At 45.8% G+C, this 9,835-nt stretch overlaps 1 protein-coding gene across 6 annotated transcripts in view; it reads right to left on the bottom strand.

The window, feature by feature from the left end:
- Nucleotides 1-2,935: 2,935 nt before the first annotated feature.
- The window catches only part of LOC125621772 (L-amino-acid oxidase), a 51,055-nt gene continuing 44,155 nt past the window's right edge, over nucleotides 2,936-9,835 (bottom strand). For 5 of the 6 annotated variants that reach the window (XM_075119451.1, XM_048819049.2, XM_048819050.2 and 2 more), the window contains 3 exons: nucleotides 9,304-9,372; nucleotides 8,075-8,211; nucleotides 2,936-5,493 (listed from right to left, as the gene is read on the bottom strand). In XM_075119451.1, the coding sequence (XP_074975552.1) occupies nucleotides 4,635-5,493; nucleotides 8,075-8,211; nucleotides 9,304-9,372 (1,065 nt within the window). In that variant the 3' untranslated portion in view covers nucleotides 2,936-4,634. The remainder of the gene's footprint in view (nucleotides 5,494-8,074; nucleotides 8,212-9,303; nucleotides 9,373-9,835) is intronic. The other variant, XM_048819051.2, reaches the window with a different exon arrangement.

Below are 9,835 nucleotides of genomic sequence, written 5' to 3'. Positions count from 1 at the left end.
GTTAGGATTGGTTAGTTAAATTTCAGGAAAATGATTGGTTAAGGTATAGCTAAGCAGAACTCAAGTTTTACTATATAGTCTGCAGTCAATCAGGAAGTGAGGGAGTGGGTGGGTGTGTGGGTGGGGGAGATGGGAACAGGGAATGGGGGTAAGGAAATTGGAATCATATTTGGCTAAGGGCAGGAATGGGAACAGGGACAGAGGTGTAAAGCTCTGTGGTGTCAGAGCTGGGAAGGAGGATACTAAGGAAGGAAACTGGAAGTTCACCCCAATAAACATCGAACTGTTTGCACCTTTGGACTTCGGGTATTGTTGCTCTCTGTTCATGCGAGAAGGAGCAGGGAAGTAAGTGGGTGAAGGAATAAGCCCCCTAACATCTAGCAGTGATAATTTTACATTTTCCTTCAGGTTGCTGATAAAAACGTTAAGTAGTGTACTGCCAAGAATTGATCCCTGCAGGACCCCACTAGAAACACACCCGCTTCATGATGATTCCCCATTTACACTTACATTTTGACACCTGGTGGGTGAGGTAATATCTTTTATTGGACTAGCTGCTGTTGATGAAAGAGACACGCTTTCAACCTATACAGAGCTCTTCTTCAGGTCCTGTGTAAGCTTGAAAGCATGTCTCTCTCCCCAACAGAAGTTGGTTCGACATAGGATATTACCTCACCCACCTTGTTTCTCTAATATCCTGGGACTGACCCGGCTGCAACAATAGCACAAACAACATTTAGAAACCTGTCAGGTAGCCTGTTTTTAATCCATTTAATGTGTGCTGTGTTGATTTTGTCTAATTTTAGTTTTAAAATCAAAATCTTGTGCGGTACCAAGTCAAATGCCTTACAGACCTCTAAGTATATTACAGGAATATTATTACCTTTATCAACCAAAGTTGCAATCTCATCAAAAAAAATATCAAGTTAGCTTGACAGGATCTGTTTTCCATAAACCCAGGTTGACTGGAATTAATTATATTTCCCTCTTTAAATTCTTTATAGGGCTGTAGATTAATCATAGTTAACTCATGCAATTAACTCAAAAAAATTAATCATGATTAAAACAATTAATCGCAATTAATCGCACTGTTAAACAATAGAATACCAATTGAAATTTATTAAATATTTTGGATGTTTTTCTACATTTTCAAATATATCGATTTCAGCTGCAACACAGAATACAAAGTGTACAGTGTTCACTTTATATTATTTTTATTACAAATATTTGCACTGTAAAAATAAACAAAAGATTATTTTTCACTTCACCTCATACAAGCACTGTACAAACAATCTCTTTATCATGAAAGTGCAACTTACAAATGTAGTTTTTGTTGTTACATAACTGCACTCAAAAACAAAACAATGTAAAACTTTAGCACCTACAAGTCCACTCAGTCATACTTCTTGTTCAGCCAATGGCTAAGTCTGTATCCACTTTTAGGTCTGTACTTGAGTGACCAACAATGCCAGCAATGCCCCTCTGCCATGTACATTGGTCAAACTGGACAGTCTCTACATAAAAGAATAAATGGACACAAATCAAACATCAAGAATTATAACATTCAAAAACCAGTTGGAGAACACTTCAATCTCTTAGGTCACTCGATTACAGACCTAAAAGTGGCAATTCTTCAACAAAAAAACTTCAAAAACAGACTCCAACGAGAGACTGCTGAATTGGAATTAATTTGCAAACTGGATACAATTAACTTAGGCTTGAATAAAGACTGGGAGTGGATGTGTCATTACACAAAGTAAAACTATTTCCCCATGTTTATTTCACACACACACACACAGTTTTTCACACATTCTTGTCAACTGCTGGAAATGGCCCACCTTGATTATCACTACAAAAGCTTTCCTCCCCTCCCCCCGCTCTCCTGCTGGTAATAGCTCACCTTACCTGATCACTCTTGTTACAGTGTGTATGGTAGCACCCATTGTTTCATGTTCTCTGTGTATATAAAATCTCCCCACTGTATTTTCCACTACATGCATCCGATGAAGTGAGCTGTAGTTCACAAAAGCTTATGCTCAAATTTGTTAGTCTCTAAGGTGCCACAAGTCCTCCTTTTCTTTTTACTAAGAACATAGGCATTCCTCAATCCAACAGGTGTGCTCCAACCACACACAACTCCAAATAAAACAGCTGGGCTGGGGGAGAGCTTCTTCCCAACTTTTAGCCCAGTGGTTAGCACGCTCACCAGGATGTGGGAAAACCCTGTTCAATTCCCCTTTTGGCCTGATGAGAAAAATAGGTTTGAAGAGGAGTCTCACACCTCTCAGGTGAGTGCCCTAAATACTTGTTTACCAATACTCATGATTCTCACTCTTCCTCTGGCCCACTTAATATTTAATTAAAATGGAACAGCTTCAACAGGAGAGATTGAGAGAGCCCATTATCAGAACATCCCATTGTCCAATGTGAGTAACTGCTCATTCTTGTACCCCATGGGGCTAATCAGAGCTAAAGGGCTTGTCTGGACTTGAAACGCTACAGCAGCATCTCTTTACCTCTTCTATGTAGACACGATTTACGCCTGCGGGAAGGATTCTCCCATTGGTGTAGGTAAACCCCCGCCCTGAGAGGCGGTAACTAGGTCAACAGAAGAATTCCTCAGTCACCCTGGCGCTATCTACTCAGGGACTTGGGTTGGCTTAACTAGGCCAATCAGGAGTGTAGATTTTTCACTTGCCTGAGTGACTTAGTTATGATGACCTAATTTTCTAGAGCAGACCAGGACTTAGGTATTACATAAAATAAGGAAGTGTGGTAGAATCAGGCCCAGAGTGAAGTACTATTCCAAGTGAGGAAGAGTGGCCAAATCACATGCCCAGTTTCAGGATGAACATGTTGCCGGCACAGAGTGCCCGCGGCAAGCAACAGCTGGATTCGTTGCCCGGTATGCGTCGCACCAATGACCACAACGGGGTGGAGAAGCAGAGAGATTTATTTGGAGCTCCAAATAGGGCGCAGGGAGACTGAGCTGTCTCCAATCCTGCAGCCCCAAATGCAGGTTACAGTTTACATTTTATACCTTTGCCTACTTTACTACACAAGCTTATACAACCAATTACCTGTTGCCCCATACAATACCGTAGCCAATTAGCTAAAGCAGCCAGTTATGTTTTTCCTCAGTAGCATTGCCCGAGCCTTGCCTTATTTGGTTTATTTGTTACTGGTTTTTGCTAAACATTTTTGCCTTATTTATATGTTTTCCAGGCCGAAGCTGGCCTTGGCTAGCGAGCTGTGTGCAAACCTGTCTGTTTGTGTGCTACCTTCCTCATAGTTGTGCAGGGTCACAGAAAGTTTAAGGAGCAGAGGGGCTTTAGTTTATTTGGGCCTAGAGCAAGAGGGCTTTATTGACACTTGTAGTCTTCCACCCTCCCGAGTTACCTAGAGTAGTGCCCAGTGTCACTAACAAAGACACCCTCAAAACAAATCCCACAGTGGCAGAGAAATGGCTTATTTCACCCTTATGTACTTCAGCAATATCTGAAAATGTTTAATTCACATTTTCTTGGAAAAGAAATCGCACAGGGCCCTGCCAAGACCAAAATTTTTGCCCTTGTTTGTTCAGGGGCACAAATATTGCTTCCCAATCTGGTTCCTGAGCCCTAACTTGAACCCGTGACCAACAACAAACATTTGTGGAGTATCTACATTTGCATTCAGCATCATGTGAGTTCACCCAACATGTCAATCAACCTGAGTGACAACATGACCAACAATTCTAGTCTAGCCAGGGCCTAGGATTTAAGGCCATCAGCACATGCCTGGTTTTGTTTATTTGCATTGTCAGAAACATGTTTAGACAAGTGTAACTGATTGGAGTTTGTTTCGGAATAAGCTGTTCTCTCAGCCTTCCCTGTTCCATAGCATCACCACTGCAAAATATCATGGTTTACAACTTATAAACAAGATAAAAGCAATTCATTGAAACTGAGCAATATTTAATTATTTCCATCTCTTCCTTTATTGATAGGATGCTACAGAACAATTGTTTTTCTCTTTATAAAGAACAGGTTAGTGCAGTGTATTTGATCAGTAATAACTTCGATTAATGAAACCAACTATTTCTATGGAGGTTCCTATACTGTAATAGATCTATCTGTCTATCTAATATTTCAAAGGAGAAGTACAATCTCAGTTTACTTACAACAGATATGGGGCCAAATCCACTACTGGTGTTGATTGGTGTAGATCTATTGACTTCAACGAAAATAGACCAATTTACACTAGCTGAGGATCTGTCCCAGTGAAGGAGATTAGCAGTGCAGTTTCTAATTCTCTACTCAGAGGGCATGTCTATACTTATGGCTAAATGGGCACTGTGCAGCAGTGTCGATTTAGCGGGTCTGGTGAAGCCCCACTGAGTCGATGTAAGAGCATTCTCCCATTGATGTCTGTACTCCAGCTCCTTGAGAAGCTTAAGGTAAGTCGGCGGGAGACTGTCTCCCATTGACACAGTGCAGTGTAGAAACCACTGTAAGTTGACCTAACTCATGTCGACTTCAGTTACATAACTTACGTAACTGAAGTAGCATAACTTAGCTCGACTTACAGCTTTAGTGTAGACCAGCCCTCCGTGTCCAGTGCAGTTGTGCCTTCCCTAAATACCCATGAAGCAATTAAAGTTCAACTTTTTGAACCCAGTTAACCCTTTCCTGCTCCTGCTCTTGTTGTTCTTGCTGCTTCTGCAGCTGATGTTGCCCCCATGACAGATAGCTATCCCCGTGGATGTTCCTTGCTGCTCTCACAGCAGATTTCATAGCGGTGTCGATCCAGGCATGAGGCTGGGCTGTGTGTTCTCCTGCAAAGTGGACCCTCCCTTCATTCTGAAACAAAGGCCCAGAATAGTCAGCAAACTGGTAGGGGGTGAACGAGGCAAATGCTCCCATGGAATATTTGTCCAGGTTCCATCTCTGTATCACGTGTTTATCACAGATGAACCGGAGATGGCCCTTAGATACCTTGTGGATTTCTGCCAGGTCCTCCAACACCACATCGATGCACTTCTCATCACTCAGGGGAAGAAAGAATTCAGCGTCGTCGTTCCACGTGTAGGAAGCCACAATCACCCCCACCCCACTAGAGAAGTTGTGGTTGGGATAGTAGATGAATCTGGAAGGGTGATCTGTGACTGACGGCCCACCTCGAATCCCCTCCTTCTCCCAGAACTTTTCGGTGCAGACCAAGGCAACCTTGGTGGCAGTGGCATAGTGAATGGAGCGCAGGGCATGGCGCTTACTGGAGGAAAGCAGTGGCAGAAATTTGATATGTCTCGTGGCTTTTGCTGAGGCTGTGACAAGGACATAGTCAGCAGTCACTAAGGAGGGGCTCAGTGTGTTGGGTGCACGGTAAAACACTCGGACCTTGTTACCATTGGATATTATCTGCTCTACTGTGCAGTTCAGCTGGACAACTCCAGGCATAGACCGGTAGAAGGCCTGGGGCAATTGGTCGAATCCCCCTGTGATCTCATCAAAACTGAAAGAAACAAGAAGTGAGGAGTGAAAGAATTACATTAGTAGCAGTATCACGATTGCTTTTAGGGACAACAATAAAGTGGTGCCCCTTTGAGGTAGGGGCTGTGTCTGACAGACCCTGCCTCAAAGAGATTACACTCCAGCTAGACAAAACAGACCAAGAAACAGGGGCATTGTGGGTGGTGGGTGAACCACCCACTTGAGGAGGCTAGTCCCCGGCCCACCCCTTCTGCTTGAGGCCCCGAAACCTTCCTCCTCCCCCTTTCCCTCCCAAGCCCAGATCTCACCCCACCCCCCACAGCCATGAGCCTCCCCACACCCAGAGCACCGGACATGCGTGCACCCCCCCCCCCCCGAACCCCAGAGCACTAGGTGGGTGGGCAGGCGGTGCGCAGCTCCCCCACCTCCCAGCCCCAGGCAGGCGGGTGGGCAGTGTGCAGCCTCCAGCCCCCCAGAGCACCGGGCAGGCACAAGCCCCCTCTCCCAGCTTTGGAGCACCTAACAGTGCATGGCTCCAAGCCCCAGGCAGGCAGGAGACACGTGGATCCCCGCAGCCCTGGAGTGGTGGGTGACACACAGACCCCCCGCCCTCGCCCCTCTGCCCTGGAGTACTGAGCGGTGCTGTCCCAATGCCAGGGCACCCCTGGCACTCGGCAGGCCCAGCTACCCCAAGTCCCAGCCACCCAAGCCCCAGCCCCAGCCGGCTTCCTTTCCTGAGAGGAGCAGCCTACCTGGGCTGGGGTCAATTAGCAGCAAGAAGGGAGGGGAGCCTCTGGACAGAGTGTAGGTGGGGCCAGGGGGGTTGTTGGGGCAGGCTCAGCCTTCCCCTGCCCATTACATGTGCTGCCCATGAGGGGAATTGAGCAGGAATTTAAATCTGACCCCTTTTGGTGGGGCAGGTTCTGTGCCTCCCCCCACCACGACCCCAGGAGGAGCTCGTTCTCCTGCCCTTATCCCTGGCAGGATCTTGCTCTTCCCTCTAACCCAGCAGGAACTCTCTCTTCTCTTCCTCCCCCTACGCTGACCCTGGGAGGAGCTTACTCTTCCCTGCCCCCAGGGCCAGAGAAGTTCTGTGCCCTCGACGATTACTGGGGGGGCATGCCCCTGCTTGCCCCCCCCCCGCCCGTATACGCCCCTGCTAAGAAAGGTTTATAATTGCCATTTTACAGAAGGGGGAGCTGAGGCATGGAGAAAGCAAGTGACATGCCCAAGGTGACACATGAAATCTGTCATAGAATCATAGAATATCAGGGTTGGAAGGGACCTCAGGAGGTCATCTAGTCCAACCCCCTGCTCAAAAGCAGGACCCATACCCAATTAAATCATCCCAGCCAGGGCTTTGTCAAGCCTGACCTTAAAAACTTCTAAGGAAGGAGATTCTACCACCTCCCTAGGTAACGCATTCCAGTGTTTCACCACCCTCCTAGTGAAAAAGTTTTTCCTAATATCCAACCTAAACCTCCCCCACTGCAACTTGAGACCATTACTCCTTGTCCTGTCCTCTTCTACCACTGAGAATAGTCTAGAACCATCCTCTCTGGAACCACCTCTCAGGTAGTTGAAAGCAGCTATCAAATCCCCCCTCATTCTTCTCTTCTGCAGACTAAACAATCCCAGTTCCCTCAGCCTCTCCTCATCAGTCATACAGTTGGGTACTGAATCCAGATCTCCTAAGATCCAAGCCAGGGTTTTAACAACGGATCCTATGTATCTCAAGAGAAAGATAGCAAACAATCCCTCCCCACTGTAGGTTTGAACCCAAGCCCTGCCAGAACACAGCACAGAGTGTGACCATTTCAGAAAGAGCAAATTATAGCTGCAATTGATGATAGTCACGTAAGTCAATAAGAGCCCCACAGAAATCTCTCAAAATAGGGCTTAAGTGACCCACAGGCCTGGGGCCCGGAGGTGAATTTCAGCCAATACTGGGGAATTCCGATTGAGCTGCACAAGGTGAGTCAAACTTATGGCCCAGATTAAGTAAAACAGGAATATATCCTGCTGACAATACGACCCATTCGGTGATAGAGATTGCTTCTCTCTGCACATTCTAACTTCCACATTGCTAAGATGGAGTGTCTGTCTCTTCCCCTCTCAGCTGCAAGAAGAAGGATAGTATTATTTATTTACTAGCATTGCAGTCACACAAAGGGTACGTATACACTGCCGGCGGCAGAAAGACTCTGAGCCCAGGTTGAGAGACTTGGGTTAGCGGGTCTCGCAGGAGCACTGTAGAAATAGCTGTGTAGACAGTGCTTTGAGGTTGTGGCTTGGGCTGGAACTCGGGCTCTCAAGCCCACCCATCTCCCTAGCCTACAGGGCCTGAGCTCCAGCCCAAGCTGCAATTTCAGAGTTCTGTCTACACAGCTATTTGTACAGTGCTAGTAAAATCCCCACTAGCCTAAGTCTCTCAACATGGCCTAGGAGACTCACTGCCATGGGCAGCCTACTGGTAATGCAGACATACCCCTAGAGGCCAACAATCAAAGGCCCCATAGTCCTAGGTAAAGTACACACATGCAGAATGAAAAGATATAGCCACGCCCCAGAGACCTTGCAATTTAAGTACATTCGTTTCTCACCCGTCTTCATGAGAGAAGATATTAAACTCCATGAGAGAGTTAAGAAATGACATGTGGAATCCAGCATCCTCATTCATCAAGTCTCCGATCATCTGTACAGCCCCATGGCTTAATTTCCCTTCTTTAATCAAGTACTCCTGGGAGGGGAGGAAAGTGAGTAAAGTTGTTCTCTCTTTAGGCACAAGAAGGACATTTATGCTGGAAATAAGAGGCATGGAGGCATCATTGGGGAAAGATTTGACTTCCATGAGGAAGGAGAAGATAAAGGGTTATTTTCAAGTTTTATATTGTGATGATATTGTTGCCCCTTTTTGGCCTGAGCCATTGCCAATATCCAAAGCCTTGCCTCGTTCTTTCTGTTTGAAGGAGAGATTGAGGATGTGAGTCAGGTCGGTCTTTGGTTCAATCCTGTCTATTTAAAAAGAATGGACACAACATCCTGTTTCCCTGAACACAGTAGTAACAATCAACAGGAAGCAATGTCCCTGCTCAGCAATCCAAGTCTGCCTTTCCAGAAAATACTGTGACCAAAAGAAGCTCCCTCCCTTGTTTTCCTCTCGGGCCCATGTTCATCACTGCAACTCTCTCTTTCTTCTTGCTTCCTTTCTCTCACATACACAGACTCAGCTGCAGACATTCAACCCCTAGCCCCTGTGTTTGCAGTCAACCATAGGGAAACCCCTCAGTCCACACAGCTTAGCTTCTGATTGGCCTTGTAGTGCCTTGGGCAGTGGCTTACACTACCACTAGCTATCTTACTCCAGAAAGGAGCTTAATTGCTTCTTCCATATATCCTGAATGAAGGGTGGTTAGCATGCCCATCCACTTTAACCAGGTCTGTGGATAATTTATGTATTAAAGATATGCTTGATTGCAACCATTAACACCTTCCAGCACAACAACATTACAATAATAATTGAAGGAAGTATGACATATGTCTGGCTCTCGGTCCTTTATTTTCCATACTCTTGGCCACAACCAAAATCCGGGCCACTCAGGCTGCCAAAAGGAGAAGGCAATCCCAATAGGCTGTGCAGAGTTTCATAATATGATGTTTTCCCTCATTCCTTTACTGGTGCTTTGAATAAAGGACAACCTCGACATGAAAATTGGCATCATTAGGTTTCATCAGGATAAACAGGCGCGTTTTACACCTCTCTCAGAGCAATTATTTCAGGATTTCCATAAACATTTGGATTTAAAGGTACTCAAAGGTCCATATCCATTACCTTGGTGGAAAAGGAGTCATACTGATCCAGCAGCTCTTCACAACCTGAACTCCGGAACTGTTTTAGGGTCTGTGTTGGAACCATGCATGGAAACATTCAGAGCCAGAAAGAGAAATATGTTCACAAAAACACTGGACCAAATTCTGTTCTCCTATCTAACTAACCATCTATGCAAGTACCTATACTTGCATGACCCTCCTCGCCATGATATCTGCAGGCTTCATAATTGCCGATGGATTTTATTCCCAAAATACTCCTTTGAGGTAGGGAAGAATCAGCTCCACTTTACAGAGCACATAGCTATGGCAGCAACTGAACCCAAATCTCTTGAGTCCTACTGCAATGCCCTATCTACTTGACCCTAATTCCTCTGTATAGCCATGAAACCCCACTGAATGTAACTGAGGTGCATGGCACAGTCTCCAGCCCTGCTGTTGTTAAATGGCAGGAGTTGATCCCGAGTTCACTGTTTAGGAAACAAAAACAGGTGTTTCTTTTCAGAGGTGCTGAGCACCCACAGCTCTGGGGGGAT

The sequence above is a fragment of the Caretta caretta genome, chromosome 14 (genome assembly GCF_965140235.1).
Source record: "Caretta caretta isolate rCarCar2 chromosome 14, rCarCar1.hap1, whole genome shotgun sequence".
In the NCBI taxonomy this organism is placed as follows: Eukaryota; Metazoa; Chordata; order Testudines; family Cheloniidae; genus Caretta; species Caretta caretta.
This window is presented reverse-complemented; position numbering and strand designations above follow the sequence as displayed.